The sequence below is a fragment of the Syngnathus typhle genome, linkage group LG12, assembly GCF_033458585.1.
Source record: "Syngnathus typhle isolate RoL2023-S1 ecotype Sweden linkage group LG12, RoL_Styp_1.0, whole genome shotgun sequence".
Taxonomy (NCBI): Eukaryota; Metazoa; Chordata; class Actinopteri; order Syngnathiformes; family Syngnathidae; genus Syngnathus; species Syngnathus typhle.
The window spans coordinates 1102138-1122651 of NC_083749.1; the positions used below are offsets into that span (position 1 = coordinate 1102138).

Below are 20514 nucleotides of genomic sequence, written 5' to 3' on the forward strand. Positions count from 1 at the left end.
AGCTGTGAGTCATATTACCGAGCCGGAATTCTGGGCCATTATGGAGTTTTCCTCAAGGACAAAGGAAATAGGAGCGCGTAGGAGCGTGAGGGAGAAGGCAAAAAAATCCAAGAAATGGGCGTGGCCATAACTTTGACATGCGTCAGCGTGCAAAATGTTGGATTAGTAGTCAGTGATGACACATTTAACACTGTTACATGGCAAAATGCCCTTGATGAGTAAATTTGTACATACTAAACTACTATCCAGAGGTTGCAATACCAATCATAATCATCATAGAAATTTGATTTCATATTTTGATCAAGGAAAAAAACGTAGTTTGGGGTGATAGTGTCATTAAATGTGGGCATATTGGGACAATACTTACACATTTAGAAAGCCCTCGTTGTGTGCTTCAATATGAGCTATGACTTTTTTTTTTTTCTTGATCCTGTCTGGAGTCAATTGGAACCAAACGCGGCCTCCATTAAAACCTGTTTACGGACATCATTTCACAGAGCAGATTAACACAATATTGACCTGAAGCGCGCATTAAATGACACACATTGACTCAAATCGCAAAAAGTTTCGCTTACTTTAAGCAGAAGGATGTGCGGCCTTAATTGCAAAGATCCAATCGTGGTGCTTACCTTGAACGTCTTCTTCTTCTGTTTTATGACAGTTGTCAAACAACTCGCGGTGCACTACCGCCACCTTCTGGAATGGAGTGATTTAATGCACCGTAGCAGAGCAAAATGAAAGATGCCACTCAAAGAAATATTGGATTCCAATCTGAAAGATTTTTCAAATGCTTTTTTAGCATTTGAGCGGTTGGTCCAGTGCGGGTTGGATGTTTTGCTCTCCCCCCTCCCTGGATTTTCCAGGCCGCTTCCCGTCAAGAGGCCCTGTTTGGGTTGGAACGGCCAGCGGATTGTTCGGCGAGAGGCCATGAAACGAGCGGGAAGCAAAGAGAAAGTCATTCTTGGAATGGAAATAACCCGAGCACGTCGACAAATGAGTCAGCACTTGAAAAAAAACAAAGGGCTGAAATGTCATAAATATTTATGACATATCAATAAACAGAAAGACTTACTTTCACAGCGGTGGTCTACAGCACTTGTTTCAAATAACTGCTCCAATAATCATCGTCATAACAACAATAATAATAGTCATCATCATCGTCATAATAAGCTCTGCTTCGTAATTCGAGGCCACATTTGATACACAAACATTTACAAGTAGTACTTGGCATTAAAAACAATGGCGGTACAATATTTTTAAGACACTTGGTGTTGGTTTTTTTCCACGTGTGTGTGTGCGTGTGTGGTGTTTTGTTTCATTGGATAGGACAAAGAGGTTCAGCAACAATCCAACAACAAGAACAACAACAACAACAAAAGAGCCAAAGGGAGGTAGACAAAGGAAAACAAACAAACAAAGAAGCAATAAGACGGGAACCCGGCCGTCATAATAGACATGAGAGTGGAGGACCTTTGTAAACATTGCGTAACATTTTGCGTGCGTGTGTGTGTTAACGTTTCCTGGTTTGAGGAAGTGACGAGGTCATGCAAAGTTCTACCAAGGCTGCTGCGGGGACTGGCCCTTCAAAAGCTGGATTGATTGGACTTCAGATTGGGATGCTGAGCTCTTTCAAAAGGGTGCATTAGAGAGATAAATACAGCCAACCCCGTTGCTATATCGCGCTTCGTTTCAAAACGATCTTTTACAATATTCAGTTCCAATTGGTGCCGATTTTGTTTGAGATGTTGGGCAAAAAAAAAAAAAAAAAAAACCTCTGGTGCGCATTTCTTGTAACGAATTAGGACTCAGGTTACCTGGAAAAGGACTACAATCATGGCTGCTAGCGCCAAGCCCTGAAGGAGGTGACGCAGATTCCACTGGCGCTGGCTGCTGGCACTTTAGGGAAGGAAAGTCCTCCAGCCCTCCTTTCAACCTGTGAAAGGGCAATTAGCCAGAGAAGAGACCATTTCTGCTCTTCTTACGAAATAAGACAATAAAATAGATTTGTTTTGATAGAATACATCTAGAAATACGCTTCATGGCGCCACTTTGTGTACAAACAGACTTCTACAAGCGACATTTGTTCCAAAATAGAATCAGCGCATCTCGTGATACCACACTTAAATCATCAAATTGGGCTTGAACCTGACACCGGTGGCCACTCTTTGGGTATTGATTAGCAACACTCGCACACCGACACATCCGTCGGACGTGGTGGCCATCTTGAACGAGGGGAGACAAAAATAACAAATTGAAATCAATTTGCATTAAAAAAAAAGAAAAAAACGGCAACAACAACAAAGAAAAACTACAATAGTCTACTACTCACAGAAAATTTGGATTATTGAGCTTTTGGGGGAAATTTCAGGATCAATACTGGTGACCTTTTCAAAGCCTTTATCTGGTTGTTGAATGTTTCGGGGTCTTACAATCACACCGTAACACGCACACACTCTCTCCCTCCATATAATTATATTTCTTCTTCATGTCTTGAAATGTCAGCCCAAAATCCCATTTTTTTTTTGTGAGCAGTGTCAAAAGGTACACGAGTGAGAGAAGTGCACAAGGGGATTGTCTTCACTTGAGGTCCAGGACGTCTTCCTCGAAGGACGCGGCGAGGGCGAAGGCGCCGGCCAGGGACGGAGGACTTTCGGCCCCGAGCACCGATGTTTCCGGCTCCGCCTCCAAAATAGACGCCGCGTCCAAGTCGGCGTCGCCCGCCTCCGAGTCCAATCTGATGAACGGGTAAATTGCCCAGATGAGCTCACGCGCCGCATGGGACGGTTTCATATTGTCAGCCCAAGTTGGACGGCATCTGACCTGTCGCTGTTGGTGGACATTAGCGCTCGCTCTCTGGGCTCCTCCGCCGTGACGTTCTTTTTGCTGGCTTTCCTCGCTTTGGACACGCCGCCGGCGCCGTCTGATTTACTGCTGGGTTCTTCTGTGAGACCTGTTAAAAAGATGCACGTGTGTGTGTGTGTTATTTACATAAACGATATTGCAGAAAGAAGCGCAAAGTATGTTTACCCAGCAGCTCCTTGCGCGTGCGGCTAGCTATCTCCTTGATTTCCATGCGGGACAGGGAGAGCGAGTGCGTGGCCGAGACGAGGGGGCCGGCGCACGCCACCGGGACGGGAGCGGCGGGCGGCGCCGTCAGCACCTTGTTGACCAGCGGCGATTTGAGCGGCCTCTCCACGCTCCGGCCCACCAGGTTGCACAGGGGGATCTTGAAGATGTGCTTAGACGCCGACTCGCCTGGGAGGAGGACACAAGAGAGCTTGAGCACAAGAAAAATATGCGTAGGGAAACAAAGCATTTGAAAATGTGGGTTTCTTCGGAGCACGGCCAAAACAAGCTTTGGCAGTTGCCAGTGGCCACTGGGGGGCGCTGCTGCTGTCGCTCCCAAGAGCTAGCTGATAAAATGCCAGCACACGCCTTGCGGCTTATTCAGGTCAGTCGGGTGATTGGCGTCATCCGGCCAATGAGATGGGATTTTATTTGATTTTTTTTTTACGAGGGCTCTTAGTGCTAATTGCTGCAATGACATCACCTGACCCCTCCCCCAAGGAGCTCCGATCCACTTCCTCCTCCCTTTTGGAGGCGTCGTTATTTGGACTGGGGCGGACAAAAGTCTCCATGGCGACAGTGCAATCTATAAATCACCCCCCCCCCCCCTTCCATAGCGACCTCATCTGCTTTCAGGCACCAACTACTCGGCACGCTATTTGGAGCTTTGTCATCGCAGCGCTGACTGAAGCGTCGCTCGAATCATTCAATTTGAAACAGGACAACACAAACTTGGGGTTTCCAATCTGGGTAATGCTTTTAAATTGGGGTTAGGCTTTCAAATGATGAGGTAAGTGGAAAAATAGGACAAGATAAGACACGAGACATTCACGTAACATTCCGGCGACGTCGTTCACGATACCTTCAGCGTCCTTAGACGTGTAAAGCGAAAGCTTGGTACCGTAGGGGATCCGTATGGAATCTGAAAGCAAACCAAATACCTTACTGGGCAAAATCAGCACCTGGTGGGATTTTTATTCTCCGAGAAGGCTTACCGTCCCCGAGGGGCGAGGGGAAAACGGGCATCTCGTAGCCGGTGGGCGTCTGCGGGGAACTCTGCGAGCTGGCGTCCCTGGAACTGCAGTTGGAGGCTGAGCTCACCGGAGCCGAAGACACGAAGTAGATGTCCGACTGCCAAGATTGAAATGAGGGAGAGCACACTTCACTTTGTGCGTGAATGAAACACGAGCGTGTTGTTAATGCCCGGCAAAGAATCCAGTACTGACCCGCGAAGAGGCCAGCTGCAGCTCCGGGACCACCGCCGTGTACACCAGGTTGCCGTTGACCACCAGGCGGATCTCGATGGAGTCGGTGGTGAAAGCCAGGATGTATGGGAAGGCGCACACTGGAGAAAAAAACAAACACCGGCGGAAGGATGATAGATCAGCACATGATATGCTGCCCCCTACTGATCTGGAGTGTAAAATGCTCATTACATTTTGTAAAACAGTTGCTTGAATGTATAGCGTGTAATGTGTATGTGAATACGGTGCCGCTAATAAGCGTACATGTGCGACATGCCGCTTCATGGCGACGGCAAGCGCATGTGGCATCGCCATGGCAACGTACCAATAGCGTTGGGCATCTGGTTCCAGCTGAAGTGGAAGTCGGAGGCGTTGGACTGGATCATGGGCGTGGAGCCGTTGAACGGACACACTTTCTTGTACGAGCAAATATCTGCCAAAAGAAGGGATTAACAATGAGAATTTGTTGGCTGTGGGAAAAAAAAAAGGGACCTCAGTGTACGCACAATTGTAACACAAGAGCAGCCCGGCCTCGCCATCCTCGTACACGTCGATAGCTGCCACAAAATTGACCTGAGAAGAGAAAAGCGCCATTGTAACAATGAAAAGCTTTCTTCCGTGGCATTTCACCTGCTACGCTAGCATTATGCTAGCAGACGTTGGCTAAACAAGTCTGTAGTTTGCTGGAAACGCACCCTGTTGGCGTCGACGTGGTGCAGCCGGTAGGCGTCGCCCGTGCTCTCGTTGATCAGGTCAAACTGATGCTTGTAGCCCACGCAGATCATGTTGTCGTTCTCGCCCGTCGGCCCGTCCACCAGCGCCATCACGGCGGGCGGGTCGCACAGGCAGATCTCCTAGCGGAGAGGAGCCAAACCCATCGGATGACACTTCCGTCATCCGCGGTCTGAGCCCGTGCGAGGCGGCGGCGGCGCCGTACCCGAATGTACTGAAACTCCTCCACCGGCGAGTCGACCCCGCCCACGGCGCTGAAGCCTTCGAAGCGTTTGCGGGTGATGAGGAGCAGCTTGTTCCGGATGGCCGCCACGATCCTCAGCTCTGAGCCGTGGTGCGTGTTGATGGAGTACAAATGGCAACCTGGCGGCACGGGCCGAGGCTGTCAGAGTCACGTGGGCGGCCATCGGCCGGCCGGTCAGGGCCCACCTTTGGTTTTCTCCAGTTTATTCTCTCGGCTATCGCACTTGCCCCGGGCCTGTTGGCGCTCCTCCAGGCTTCTCCTGAGCGTGCTCAGACGGAAGACGTACAGTCGAGCGTCCTTCCCTGGGACAGAAACGAGCCTTCATTTTTACGCTGCGTCAGCACAAGTAGCTGTAAAATACTGATTGTCTATCTAGGGAAACAACGAGTAGGAATATTTGGCCCCGCCCCTGCAGTGACAGTATCGATAGAACAACAAAATATTGCCATCACACCGTCGGGCCTGGTTATCCTGGAAGATGCGCGTTTCCTGGGAGAAGCCCGTCAAGGAGCCGTAAAATGTCGGGGTAAATGCGGCGCTGCGGTGGCGTGGCGCCATCAAAAGCAAATTAATCACATTTGTCAGGATGAGGCCGAGCGGGAAAATTGATGACGCGCTCTTCGGATGCGGCCGTTTTCCTGCCGCGTGTGTTCTTCAGACACATTTCCTTTGGCTCCTTAAGGATGAACGGAGCCAAACGACAGCACGCTAGCGACATCGGGTCGATAAGTTCAGTGAAGCAAAGGAGGTCGGCTGCCGCCGACGCGTCCGTCCGCCGCCAAAGCAAAACGCTGCACAGTGACGGATCCTCGCCTAGCTTGGGGGAGAAAAAAAAAATCTGCTAAACTGCCTTCACCTTTGTCTGCTCTGGTGATGAGCAGGTCCTGAGGCTCAAGTATGTGCATCTGCTTCACCGCCAGCGTCTTGTCAAACACCTGCGCCGCCGCCGCCGCTGCCGGGAGAGCCTGAGCCTCTGCCGCACACAATAGCCAGTCGTAAGCCAAAAAAAAAAAGGAAAGGTCAAAGCTAACCAGAAAGAAAGGAAATGAATGGTTGACGTTGGTGGCGCTCACCGGTGCTGGATGAAGGCAGATCAGGGCCTGGACGGGGAAAAAGAAAAACACACGGTTACATTTTTGTCATAGTGAGTTGAGGAGATGAATGAAAATAAAAACGTCACAAAGCTGGACAAGAAAAAAAAAAAAGAAGCGTCCGTATCAATGAGCTTGCCAATTGAAGGGGAGAGGGATTGAGAGAGAGGACAATTGCAATGAACTCACCGTCCAGCAGTAGGACCCCTGCCGTGTCGGTGGCCACCAGCAGCGACTGGCCCCACGAGTCGGCGCACACCACCTCGTGAGGGAACGCGCTGCAGAACGACTGCGACTCCCACGGCTGCCGCACACGTGCACGCACACACACACACACGTCAGAGGGGCTCTTTGCAGCCACGAGCCGAAAGGCGTCACCTCTTTTCTGCACAAGCCGGTGGTGACCAGGCTGGTGGGGGCGTCGCCTCTCACGATGGTCTTTAGCTTGAGAGCCTGCGCGGTGCAGAGCATTCGATTTTGGTTCCAATTCTGTGCTTACGTGGCAATCCCGCTTGCGCTTTGACCTGGCCGATCCTGACAAACTCAGCCTGGCGCGCCTCCTCCTTCTTGCGCGCCGACTTGGGCGACTCGGGCAGCACGTCGCTGAAGGAGCGGCGGTTCAGCATGTTCTGCGGGGAGAAAGGGACCTAATGGGTGGCGCCGGCGCACAAACACGATGGAGGTGGAAGACAGCGCAAGAGGCGTCTTAGAGAGGCACGGCACGGCACACTGTACAAAAGTCCATTTTTCCGTCGTCTGTATTACAACATGCTGAATAAAACGGAGCGACTATAAGTAAAAATCTACGTTCATCGGTTTTGTGGACAGTACGAGGCGCGTGCGACTTAAGTGCGCGCGTGCGTGAGCAGCTTTTGCCTTTTCGGCTTGACAGTGACAGCCAGAGTCAGCAGGGAGGAAACACACACAAAAAAAAGGGGCACTGCAGTGGAATTGGGAAGTCTGTGTGTGTGTGTGTGTATTATGTGTGTGCGCATGCGCTGTGGTGCAGTACGCAGTGGGACGCAGTGGAGAACACAGTCAGCAGCTTCTCAAGTCGCAGTGGTGACATGGAAGAAGAAGAGGAGGTGGGGGGGGGGGGGGGGGTACCCAAAAACCTTTTGGTTCTGGTACCTTGTGCAGGTCGGGCATGAGGTCCTGGTAGAGCGAGCGGATCAACATGTCCAAGGTCCGCTGACGCTTCTGGGCAAACGTCGGCGTCTCCAGTGTGGCTTTCTCTCCGTTGATTACTGTGCGAAGAAATCGCATCGATTGACGTGGCTCCTCAATCCACTGTAACAAAAAATAAATATATCCAAAAGAATCTTACGTTTGACTAATAAAAAGTCCCTGAATTCGCGGTGATCCGTAAAGACCGGCGGCGACGGCAGAGGCGGTCCAAACAGCGGGACGCTCTCCTCGGAAAAAATCTTCAACCTGCAACGAGAGAGAACGGAAACAGTCACCAAAAAAAATAAGAATAAAAAAAGAAGAAGAAGAAGAACACCGCTTGGAAATGTTTGTGAGGTGCTCGCTTACCTGTAACTGTCAGTCTGGCAATTATAGCGAACTAACGCAAAAATATCTGCGCACGTGTGAGTGAAGGAAACACGGACAAGAACAGAGACGAAGCGGCCGGCGCAAGGATACGGGTGAAGTGCGAGCGGATCATGGACGGCTTGAAGGAGGACGACGCCTCGTCGCCCTCCTGGAACACGATGGTCACTATGTCGTTTCCGATGTGGCGCTTGCGCTCCACCTGCGGCAGGGGGCGCCAAAAACAGCGGAGTCATAAATGCCCAAAGGGCGTAACGTGAGCCCACGCGCGCGCACCTGTTGTTTGTTCTCTTTGGAGTAGGGCAACATAGTGGACACGTGGAACATGAGCTCGTGGCCCTGATACACCGTGTAGATGGACTTGATCCCCGTAGTGTCGTCTGCAACAACGAGCAAGCCGCTCAAATAATGCCGTGCTCTTCTTCGCTAGCTCATGAAGGGATTAGCTTAGCATAGCAAAACACCACTTACTCTTGGTGTCCAGGCCCCCCCGATAGCCGGCCCAACCCTGCAAGGATATGCTGTCGCCTAAGAGCTTGAGGAACTTATCGAAGCTCTCGCTGCCCATTTCTACAGGTGACAGACAAATGGCGTGGAAATATAATGTTTCGCCAAGCGGGGAAGCATTTGCGAGTTTACCATTGCTGAACATCTCGTCGTCCGTGAGCTGTCCGTCTTTAGCAAACAGGACGCCGAATTTAAAGTTGACGGAGCCCTGCGGAAAGGTGACACTCATCATGAAAGCCGTGGAAAAATAAAAAAGACAGTAAGCGCCATCTTTTACCTCCTGCTCCTCCAACACGAGCAGATCCTGAGGAGCAGAAAACATAAAAGTTAGCTACGGTGGCTATCGCTACACGACGTGACTTTGCACGGCGTTTCACGACTTGACATTATGCTAGGCGTGCGCTTGAACGTCCCGCTAACCTTCTGAATGTCGGGGTTGAGGATCTCCCGCGGGCCTTTCTCAAACCTGTCCATGTTCATGGCGCTGTCACCACGCAAGAGAAGAGAAGAGCAGCATGGGGCAAATAGCCTGAAGGCAAATGCTAAGCCACTCGGCCTTTAACATGCGGACATTTTCACAAAGCACCACGGTTGACTGCGTGCGTTCCAATATTGATGAGTGTGTGTGTGTGTGTTTGCTTTTTTATTTTTTTTAATCCATTCCCAACACATTTCATCTTGCTGTCCGAGTTTGAGCAAGCGTCTCCTCACCTGAGGATGGACTTGACCGATAGTGTTTTGGTGGGGCTGTAAGGGAGGCTGATCTTCAGGGTGCCCTGTGCACGCATGAACCACAAAGAAAAGAATGCAAGGTTAAATCCAAAAACGTGACAAATGACTCGCACAATGTTGCCGAGTCATGGTGCTCTGATGTATGTACACCTCCATCCACGACTCAAGATGTTGATCAACATGAGCACACCCAAGCAGGCGCTAAGCTAGCGGACATTTAGTGGGTCAGTACCGTTTTCCTCCAGAGGATGGCTCGGTACTGCGGAACCCGCTGGTTGTTCTGGTCGGACAGGACTACCGACAGGTAGAAGGGGTTCTTCTCCGCATCCGTGCCCACGTAGTTTTGGTGCACTGAAACAAAAGAAATGAGTCAAATACGTTACGCCTTGTACTAAGAGTTGAACAACTTTGCCGTGTTTGGGATGCTGCTGCTGCTTGTCCAACTGACCTTTCCCCAGGAAGTATTTAAAGAACCATCTGGTGTGGTACTCGGGATTTTCCAAGTGCACGTCGGTTCTCCTCCAGGTACCGGGAGCGTAGTCCAAATTCTGCTCATCACACAAATGAGGCCCAAATAAGTCAGTCACTGAAGTGATACATGGAATAATCCTTTTAAAATGTTTTGTTGGTTTTCTCGGGGGCGGCAGAAATTCCACATGGTCGGTACCTCATCAATGGAGCCATTCTCCACGCGGAAGCGCCCCGCCCTCTGAATGGCCCCGTCTGCGTCGCTGGATATCAGCTGCCGGGAGAACATCATTTTAAAAATGCCTACTACAAAAATGTTCTCACACACACGACTGACATTTTTCTCACAGCTGAAGAAACTGGACATCAGACTGAAGTACGCTCATTTGCGAGGTGTGTATGAGAGGTAATCCGCAAATATGCCTCTGATGGCTCCTCGCACGCACGCACGCACGCACGCGCTGAGTAATGAGGACGCTCACAAATACACAAGAGGACAAAGAAGTACGGTGGATCATCATCACAATTGCGCTGCATGTTTGGTCGCTAGGCAACCGGACGTATCACTTGTGCCTTTTGACCATCACCCTGTCACCCAGCCGCCCAATTAGACCCTCCCTCCTTCTCCACAGAGATCATTGTGAAGACGCGGCGAGGCAAAGCGGCATTTCAGAGTTGGTTTTCACAATTCCATTTTGTCTGTGACAATCCGTCCATATTATTGAAAGAAGTACACAAATGTATAAGGTGATTATTGCTAATGACTAAGTCATCAAAAAAAAAAAAAACAAGGAGCCACGGGGGGGCCCTGGAGCCGCATGTTGCCGACCCTGGCTAATACAAGCACCAACGGGAATCTAGTTGGTTCTATTCAAGCGGCCATGCGTGCGAGTGTTTTGTCATTGCAGGCGAGCAGGTGGCCGCCCGGCTAATAAACAACGGCGCGGCGCGGCGCGTGTCCAAGACCTGGCAACATCCATATTGATGCAGGCGGGAAAAAGGGCAGAGCTGCCGTTCCATTTCAAACTGTAAAGTGCATGAGGAAACTGTCTATCCACCCCCCCCCCCCAGCCCCATCTTCCTCGTGCAACATTAAGCATCTAATGGTGGGATAATGGAGGGGAAGCTGACTGAGTCTTTCCTCGCCATCCGTACGGAGGAGGCAAAGGCATGGCCTGAAAACCGAGCGGGCTGGACGTTTTAACAAGAGAGACGCACACAAATCAAGTCTTTGAATTATGCAACACCAGAGTGGAGCCTTCCTGGCGCGGAGAGACTACACCAAACAAATACAGCGGAACGGAATTGAAATTGTTTTGTGAAGCCGAAAGGTTGACAAAATCCGCTCGGGTTTTTCACGCGAGGAATGAAAATGCAATCGACTGGTCGCAGCTGCAGGATGACATCATTTCTATTCTGTGCGATATCAAAGTGACGCCGATTGAAATTCTTTTTCCGTCAATAAAGCCACCTTCTGCTCATTTCAATTAGCCGCTCTATGGTGTTTTGTATGATATGTTAGCATTAAGCTAGCAAGATTTGAATCCCTTTGGCATCACCCCTGACGTCATTTCTGCGGGGAGGTGACAAAGCTGTGCTAAATGACTACATTTGGCGTCTTGTTATTGATATGGGATCTCATCAGCGTACATGCGGATGCAGCCTCACGATTCCCCGGAGAAGGAGGGCGGGCGGGCGCGCTGGGATAAATGACGAGACATTGGCAGGGTGTGGCCGTGTGGATGGCCCTCAGGGGACTTGGGGGGGACAGATGTGTCACAGCATGGCGCTGGTCTGCTTTACAAGATGATTTATGTATTACAGTTGGGGGGGTGGGCAGTGAGACCAGACAGCCCCATTTGCTCCTCTGCCCTCATTAACTCATTCGTTTGCCTTCCTTTGTAATCAATATGCATTTGTTTCATCAAAAACAACGGTTCCTCATCCAAAATGGAGAAAAGGAGATGTTTGTGAAGCCAAACTTGCCTTTAAAGACTTTTATGCTGGGGTGAAAACTATCAAACACTTTTACAGTGACTTGGCTTCGTTGTTTTTCTATTTTTACAGTAAGCCGAGGTAGTTCATATTAATAACTGCGGAATCATCTGCTCCGAGTTTCATCTCCTGCAGGAAGCAATTCTCTTGTTGTTTGTGTCAACAGCAGAAAAAGCAAAGCTAGAAGTGAACATGCGGAATTCGAGCGCCTGCTGCCGCCCAACTCAGCAGGCGTCCTCGGGTGTCAGACGTGCACGCGCGTCATCCAAAGTGACAAAGCGGACAAAAAGCCTTAGAGGCAACGATGCCGGTTTGGTGGCGGCCAGCAGACGGGTGTGCCGTCTGTTTCCGTCGTTTTGAAATCGAAACATAACAATAACACAATGCTAGCAAGCTAGGCTAGTCTTCGTCCATTGTAGCAGTTGTGTCGTTTTACCGCAACAGTCGTCTTGAGAGACCCGTTGGACTTTTTTTTTTTTAAGACTGTCAGTGACCTCATCCTGACTCTGACACAGCACTGTCACACACGTGCGCCCACCCCGAGTGAAGCGTCCGTCTGTCGGTGCTGATTGGCAGCGTGCGCTTTTCCCTCCAGGCTAATCTGGTCCAGAAATGAGCGTCCTCCCAGGAAGCATAGCAAGAAGCAATAGTGACTCAACAGCTTAGTAGGAGCCCGCAACAGCTTTCTTGCATACTTCCTTTCATGCCTGGCCGCGTCGTCACAGCGACAACACGAATCAAGTGCGGGGGAAGACGAGGCGGCGGCGGTGGGCACGGACCACGCCCAGCGCACGCTGACTCATCGGCCCACGGCGGCCGGCCCGTCTGTCCGGGTCAGTCCAGTGAAGGAGAGCAGGACAAAGACGAGGGAGAGCAACAAAGCTACCCCTAGATTTGCCGCAGCGAAGCGTGCTTACGATGAAATACGATTCGCTCCGATTGCAAACGATACGTTCCCAGTATGCCACAGCGTTCATTCCCTTTTCAGTACGCTACTTTTCCGGTTTCAGATTGACTGGAGGTTTACTCCAGATGTGATTTTCCGACAGGCCTCTCTCCTGACGAGCGAGCGAGCGAGCGAGCGAGCGCCGCTGTCTCAATCCATAATCAGTATGGTTGACGGTGGCTATGACTCACCAGCTCCACAGAGCCGTAGTGCTTCCTGCTGAAGTCTCCACGCCGGCAGCCCAAGTCCTCCGAGGCTGAGCTGCAAGACAAACACACGCTGGGTAAAGACAAAATCCCTTGATACATGAGGATGTTGGCAACATTTTTGATTTCAAACCAAAATGAATCCATTGAAAATCAATGTATGACATTTATGGCCATTTTATTTTGTTTGTTTCGTTGCTGCAGGTAGGGAATAATGCTGCTGTTCTTTTCAATGCGTGAAGAAAAGAGATGACAATGGTTGAGAAAGACCCAGCTCACGCCACGCCACCCTGCTCAGGTTCCTGGTGGAAATGGAGGCGCTTATACATAATACACGCTCGGAGCTTTTTCCAGCCTCACTCGCATCCAGCGGGCGGGTCGGACCCGGCCGGCTACTACGCCCGCGCTCCTTTTTCAAGACGCAAGATGAAACGACAGCAGAGAGGCTCACTTATGAAAAAGACGTCTCCCGTTGCAGCAGTTGCCGCCAAGATGCGGTGACTCATTAGCGCCCCCGCTATAGCGCGATAAAAATATATTGTATGCCTGCTGCGTAACTCCGCTACTCTGCGTGCGTTTGAGTCGCTTGAGGGCTCAAACACACCGTAGTGTTTACGCCGCTCAATGACATGTTAGCATTTCACTGACTTTGGTTAGACAAAATAGTTCGGCTCAACATTCTTCATTCTGTTTTGTTTTACGGATCAGTTTTATAGTGAACTTCATCTGGGGGTGACAAAGAATTCAATTGAAGCAAACACACTCGGCCTCTTTTTTGGTAAATTCTTCCTTTCGTTCCTGTCATGTCGTTACAAGATGGCCGCCTACCGTTTTTTTCCGTGTATAGTGCGCAAAATTTAACTAATTTATTGTCCTAAAATCTGGGGTGCGCATTATACATGGGTACAAAAAAAATTTTAAATTTTTTTTTTTTTAAATTTTTTTTTTTTTTTTTTTAAGTCCCAATGATCGTCACACACGTAGGGAGGCAATGGGTCCCATTTTTATAGTCTTTGGTATGGTCTTAACTAGGCTGGATGTAATTTTTTTTGTTGGCATTGATTTCTCCGACTGCCCTTAAACGCACCACCGCGCTCCGTGCGCGCACGGGACAGCAAACGAGCAGGTGATCGAGCAAGCGTCTGATACGAGAGCATTGCGGTCGCATGGAGCGTGTTTGAAGTGAACAGCAGAGAAGAAAGGAACAAGGCAAAGTGTTGTGAAATAAAATATTACCTGTAATACGGATTTAGGTAGAGAACTGAACTCTCGCTCTTTATATAGCTGACGTGTCTTGCGCATCCGTTCTGCGGTGCGTTTACGGGCAGTCGGAGAAATCAACGCCAACAAAAAAAATTACATCCAGCCTAGTTAAGACCATACCAAAGACTATAAAAATGGGACCCATTGCCTCCCTGCGTGTGTGACGATCATTGGGACTTAAAAAAAAAAAAAAAAAAAAAAAAAAAAAATTTTTTTTTTTTAAAAATTCATAAAAATTGGGTGCGTATTATACATGGGTACAAGCTTTTTTCCAGCATCAGCATGCCATTTTTAGGGGTGCGTACTATACATGGGGGCGCACTATACACGGAAAAAAACGGTATTTCTTCATACACAAAGGTCAAAAGTTACAATGACATTGCAGCAAAGCCCCACACGGAGGAGCTGTCGCACACACCTCTGCTGCGACTGCGACACAACCTCACAAGCCGCAAAATTGTCACACCTAAAAACAAGGTGGCGGAATAAAGTTCACACATTCAACCAGTCGCTATCGTGTTGTTAGCTAACAGAGGAACCATGATGCTAAAAATAACACGCACGTGAAAAAAAAAAAAACAGCATTTTTTCTGGGATGATTCTAGCGAAACACATTTTGTTTCATATGACAGGCTGATGCCGTTGGAACACTGTCGCTAACCAAAACAGCAGCACCTCCAGAGTATGTTCAGACATTCTTGCGTGTTCGTTATACTGACACAGCCCAGTTGTTTGATCGAATAGCTGCTGCAGACCAAAAGTGGGGTGGAATAAAGCAACAGTAGTTGTACTTTCGCCGAATGGCAAGACAGTTTTGCACATGGAGCATGCGTCACAAAAAGGCACATGTTGCCTTCGTGGTGTCCAAACTCCAGCAGCAGCACGGCGCTGATTGAATTAACTTCCAGGAGTGCAACGCAAACCTCGCTGGCGCATGTAAGACGAGCACGAGGAGGAAGAGGAGGCGCATACATGCAACAGATGCAAGGTGCAAACAACAGCGGGGGTTGCACGACGGATGAGAAACATGGTGGATTTTTACCGCTGATTGAAAGTCAACAGTTTACTGGATGCTGGATCCACGCTGTTCATGTCTACTCCAACAGACTGGTGGAAAAGGGGGGGGAAAAAAAAATAAAGAAGAAAAAAAACAAGCCCCCCTACTCCTCCATGCAAAGTCGTCCTCTCCTGTTATTGCTTCTTCTTGTTGTTCTCCGGCGCCCTGCTAAGCGAGCAGCATCCTCATCCTCATCATCTGTGCACACTGCGGCGCCCGCCCGCCGACACTGGCTGATCCAAAACGGGGAGAGAAAAAAAAAAAGAAAAGCCACTCTGCCGTGAATTGGTGGCTCCGCAGCGCCCGAGGAGAGGAGAGTGCGTTCAGTGCCGCATGCCGCCCTCCCTCTGACCCCCTTGCATGCGTGTGTGTGAACGCGACACTTTTCGGCTGCTGGCTCTGTGGGAGTGGAAAAGGCACCCGGTCGGTCCACGGCAGAAATCACCCCCCTCCCCCCTTGTGACGTCAAGCTTTTCTCTTTGCACTTCGCCCAAAGTGATGTCAGGATGCCGGATGACATAATGGTATCCCGAGGAAATGCAACGCAAAGTAAACAAATAAAAACATCTTCCAGGATTTCAACGAATGAAGATGGACAGCAACAAGCGAGCATTCAGCCAATCAATCATCTATTCTGTCCATCATCCAGTATCGTGCTCAAAACATCCACTGCATATTTTTACTATGCTAGCTCCATACTGCTGAGGAAGAAAACTCACAAGGACAAACCTTGAAAAATGGGTCAAAAGTTTCATCAACAGTGAGACTCAAAAGTGAATACACACACAGGTGAAATGGGAGCTGTAGTACGCCTGACACCATCACAAAAGACCCCCCCCCCCCCCCCCCCCACACACACACACACACACACACATAGTAGAGGTGAGCGCATCCAGGAATTCTCAGCTCAGGCTAGACGCCACTGGGCTGCTGCTCATCAATATTTCATCAACAGAACCCCCCCCCCACGCGCGTGATGGGAAAACACCCAAAGCTACGCGAGCGACTTCTTCTCGTCTTTGTCATGACACCCGAGCTGGCAGAGTGGCGAGGATGCCGAAAATAGCGCCTTTTCTTAGCCTGCCGTCGGAATCCTTTGACAAGCAGACTAATTAGACCCCAGGGCCGAGCTTACGCACAACAATGCGCCCCCATCGTCGTGACCTTTGCGTCGGCGTCAACAAGGAGGTCGCGTAAGTAAGGCCACGGCAACTCTGGGGACGGCAATTTGTTTCTCATGGCGACGACGGTATGCGCTAATTGAGGAATTGTTCCATTTTGAATTTTTGCCCCTTCAACACCACCATAGCGGAAAAACAAACCAGTTGACATGGACAATGTTGCCAAACGTGGCCTTTTGAGGCTTTCATATTAAAAGAAGCGCAACATGAACATTGTTGGAATATCGCCCGCTACGATTCATTTTAGAGAAAAAGAAAAACTGGCTGGGGTCAATATGTTTTTCGCTCCGTCGATAGGTAGCAGCTGACAGCGGTCAAATCGGCCACCAGGGGGCTTTGTTTCGCAGATCAATTGAGTGCTTTCGCCTTGAAGGCTGAGTTTGACATTTGGAAAGTAACCTTCCCGCCGACGCGAACCATGAAGCCTTTGACAAAAAAAAAAAAAAACAAACAAAAAAAAAACTTTGGCCTTTGATGGCCACCGTACTTTGGCCTTTTGGTCATTTCAGGCCACCGTATTACTCGTGCTGGTTAGGTCAATCAAACAAAAGTTGGCCTGTTGCCCATCGAGCGTCAAATGCCAGAGGGTTGCCGGGGAAAATGTCATTGAGCGCAATTACCCAAATGACATTTGAATTGCTTTTGGTGCCCTCCGTCAGCATGAGTGTGCTAGCGCCAACAAGACCAATTTTAGAGCAGCAACAGTAACAATATGCGCCTATAGATAATATTGGATGCAAAAGCATACGTTTAAATGAAATGTTGCGTTCCTTGAAGACTAAGTAGTTTATGACGTTTCATTAATGACTCTTAAAAATGTTTTAAATATATTTAGGTTTAGTGTTGACCCTGGAATTGACTTGCCTGCCGGTTTGGGTCTCAATTGTTTGATAGAGCCTGCCTTCCTGTGGTAAAAAACTTTCATTACAGCCAAATCACATCAGTTCATCTTGTTTGAAAATGTGTCCAACAATCAATCAATCAATCAATCAATCAATCAATCAATCAATCAATCCAGCAACTGAACCCTAAGCCTGTTACATATAAATGTTCTTATCTATTACATTTTACTCAAACTATTTTTAAAAAACTCCACAGCATGAATGAGCAAAAAAAACAATCCTTAACCAGATGCTTGTTAAAAATGTACTGAAATAAAATCAAACCTGACAAACTGCTTTAAAATAGTCGAAACTGAACTGAGACCAAAGTCAAAGCGAAATATTAATAACTTCAATGAAACATCTGTAACGGCCGACCTTGAAGCAAAACACACCAAGAGCCGCTTTGAAGCGCTGGTGACCTCGAGCGCCAAGCCAACTGTACACTTATCATTTGGGGGCGAGGGCGGGGTCACCACCAGGGGGTGTATGCCACAGACATTCCCACCCGCTCAGCTTGCTCACTCTCTTTGCGTCATCGGCGGTTGAAAAGCATCCAAATAGCTCCCAGCGTCCGCTGGCCCGGTTCCAGCCGACGAGAACGGCCTATGTTTTTCCAGCCTTCCCGGAGTGCTTTTTCATTCGGTGCGAGCGAACGAGGCTCTAAATGGAAGCAGATGTCGCCAACGACGAGCAAACGTCCACGCGGCGCTCCAATCAAAGCGTTCGGGCTTGTTGGCCTTTCGTCTATTAGCTCATAATTTGCGTCTATTTTTCTGGGCGAAGGAAGCGTTCGCCTCACGAGCAGAAAGATCCCTCAGACTTTGCAAAGGATCCCAAACTACTCCTAAAATAGACCCCAACCTTAATCTAAACACCTCCAACATTGCCCAAACTTTCCATTTCAGCCTGCTTGCCGTTCTGCTAATTAGCATTTACCTATTTTGCAAAGATAGTGATCTTTGCTGCCATCTTGTGGCTCCTATCAGCAATTACAATTCCATGTGTTTAATTGAAGGGGGGGGGGGGGGGTTGTGTCATGGCTTGGTCGATTCAGTGGTGCAGCCAGTGACACCCCCTCAGTGTCCCCGTGCGCTTGACGGTTGGGTGCCCTCATCCCTGATTGGACCAGCCGGTAACCCCCCTGCCCCCCCCCCCCCCCCGGACAAAACGAAGCATGACTTGACATCCGCTCTGCAGCAGTTAAGGTGTGCAAAAAAACGCGATACTTGGATGTTTTTGTGAGCAGAAGTGACGAGCAAAATTCTCCACACATTGGTGCCACATGGCAGAGTAAACATGGGTCCTGGTTCTGGTCCTCCTTAAAGGAAGGCAAGCGGAAAGAGCTGAGCCGAGCCGAGCCGAGCCTACCTGGTAATCTCGAAGCTGCAGCCCTTGCGGAGGAGCAGCGCTCTCTTCCGCATGATGCCTTTGTCTCTGCCGAGGTAAACATTTTTATCCGAATTCATGAGCGCGCACTCAGTGAACTCCGTCCCCCTTCCCCAAAAGTCCCCCCCCCTGAAAAAAAAATTGAAAAAATCCTTTGCGGCTGAAAGTGATCTTGCAGACTTTCTCCTCCCTCCTCCTCCCTCTTCTTCTTCTTCTTCAGACAGGACAAAAAGGTTTGGTGAGGGAGCCGACGAGCGCGCACCGTCGCCGGCCAGTCAACGCCTCCATGCGAGCTTTCGGGGAACTGAGGCTGAGGGTGGGCTGAGGGCCGACGGGCGGGCGGGGGGCACTTGGGGCTTTCCAGGCGCGAGCGACCGAAGGGTAGCGAGTTGCTCCCTAGCTGGGGACAACTACGCTGCCTCCGTACACAGAGACGTGAGAAAGTGAGCGAGCGAGAGAGCGGGAGAGAGAGCGAGAAAGAAAGAGAGAGCGACAGAGAGGGAGAGAGGCCACATTCTTAGTGCACCTGGACAATTTTGTGCTCTCTTTTCAGGGTCGGTCTAAAAATTGTTTTTGTTTTCCAATCGTTCACATTTTGTCAATCTTGACATTACAGCGAAGTTGAAGTTGAACCTTTCGACTTGTTTGCATTTAGTCAGTCTTTTGTGCAATTTTGACCTTCTAAGTGTGCTTCCCTTTTTTGTTTTGGAGGTGTCACAAAAGCAGAAAAAAAAAATATTGCATCACCGTTTCCTGACGCAAATACTCTGTGCTTTTTTGCTGGGCCGCTAATGACTATGGAAGAGAAAAAGCTTTTAATAGCTTTGCCGGCGAGCGCCGTTGCGTAAAGAGCAGATGCCTGGCGGCTGCCGCCCCCTCGTCGCATTTCTCGGCCGGCCGCTAAATCGTCGTAAACAAGCGCTTTGCGTGCAAAGAGCAACAACAGAAGAAAAGAAAATCAACTTGGCACTAAATGAAGAACGCGGGGGGAGACGCCGCTTCCGTTGGATACGTCACGAGTGTGCGCCGACTTTTGGTTTCGAAACGTGGGCATGACGCTAGAGATGCCAAAAAGAAAAGGGCAAAACTCACAAGGCGCTGCTGTAGGCCACATCTCACACCAAGACGCTCACAGGCAGATGCCACTCCATCTTGTGATGTCACTCACGAGGCCGCGTCCCTTAAAAAAGCACACGTCCCACACGTGAGAACTACAGTACAGACACAAAATACACTCAAGTGTATAAACCATTTGATTTCTTTTTTATTTATTTTTTTTATTATTAAAAACTTGCTGTGATTCTGCAAAAAAATCAAGAGCCGCAATACTTCGCTCGAGATGGACCTGCTGGCAAATTTCCATGGCTCGAGCACTTTACGGAGAATGGCACGTTTTGCATAAAGAGTGAAAGGTTGACCATTTTAAAGGTTGATTCAAGGTGACCTGCAAATGTTTTGGTGCATTCGAGGTTTATCCAGAGACTGGCTTGAGTCTGAAGTCCAACAGCCCGATTTGGAAGAATCTTGTTTAGAACAGCCAGTGAGTGAGTGAGTGAGTCAGAGGCCAAACATCTGCGGTGGCTTTTGTTTGCCCAGAACGCGCATGTGTGTGTGCGCACACACATTCGTGCGGTCATTATGTAGAGCGAGAGTGGGGCGGTAATTGCCGAGCTCCCGCTCTCCATCCTGCTGCTGATGAGGCCTCTAATTGAAAGCGGATGTCACGGACACCTGGGCAGTGTCAGTCGGTGAGCGCAGCGCCATTACCGCTCGCTCGTCGCAATAAAACAATGAGAAAGGAGCACATCAAGGATCAGGCAACGGCCGTTGCATCATGAGTGAAATGCGGCAAGCCAAGAGCTTGACTGCGCCGTGCACGCTGTCGATTCCAGCCGATTACAAGTAAACCAATTACCGGGCCTTCCGGGATGCATCTGGCTCCGTCCATTCCCAGCTAA

At 49.4% G+C, this 20514-nt stretch overlaps 1 protein-coding gene and 2 long non-coding RNA genes across 4 annotated transcripts; 2 read left to right on the top strand and 1 right to left on the bottom strand.

Annotated features, from left to right (window-relative positions):
- Positions 1-1024: 1024 nt before the first annotated feature.
- garnl3 (GTPase activating Rap/RanGAP domain like 3) lies at positions 1025-18880 on the bottom strand. Of its 2 annotated transcripts, none has more exons than XM_061292946.1 (31): positions 18539-18880; positions 12771-12840; positions 9838-9912; positions 9619-9718; positions 9403-9521; positions 9150-9214; positions 8859-8922; positions 8716-8742; positions 8571-8646; positions 8403-8501; positions 8208-8311; positions 8025-8133; positions 7914-7959; positions 7705-7811; positions 7509-7624; positions 6902-7006; positions 6756-6830; positions 6567-6681; positions 6360-6386; positions 6143-6259; positions 5472-5588; positions 5248-5405; positions 5006-5164; positions 4817-4883; positions 4636-4743; positions 4293-4411; positions 4062-4197; positions 3929-3988; positions 3028-3255; positions 2821-2950; positions 1025-2734 (listed from the first exon to the last, which is right to left on the bottom strand). In XM_061292946.1, the coding sequence occupies exons 1-31, from the start codon at positions 18634-18636 to the stop codon at positions 2578-2580; spliced, it is 3153 nt and encodes a 1050-aa protein (XP_061148930.1). In that variant the 5' UTR covers positions 18637-18880; the 3' UTR covers positions 1025-2577. The 2 variants fall into 2 exon arrangements, with proteins under 2 accessions (XP_061148930.1, XP_061148931.1); XM_061292947.1 differs by lacking the exon at positions 18539-18880 and adding an exon at positions 15091-15931.
- Positions 12268-13733, top strand: LOC133163344 (uncharacterized). Its single transcript, XR_009716367.1, has 3 exons — positions 12268-12592; positions 12683-12862; positions 12990-13733. It is a non-coding gene; the product is annotated as an uncharacterized LOC133163344 (long non-coding RNA).
- On the top strand, positions 18345-19188 carry LOC133163342 (uncharacterized). Its single transcript, XR_009716365.1, has 2 exons — positions 18345-18612; positions 18777-19188. It is a non-coding gene; the product is annotated as an uncharacterized LOC133163342 (long non-coding RNA).
- The last annotated feature ends 1326 nt before the right edge of the window (positions 19189-20514 follow it).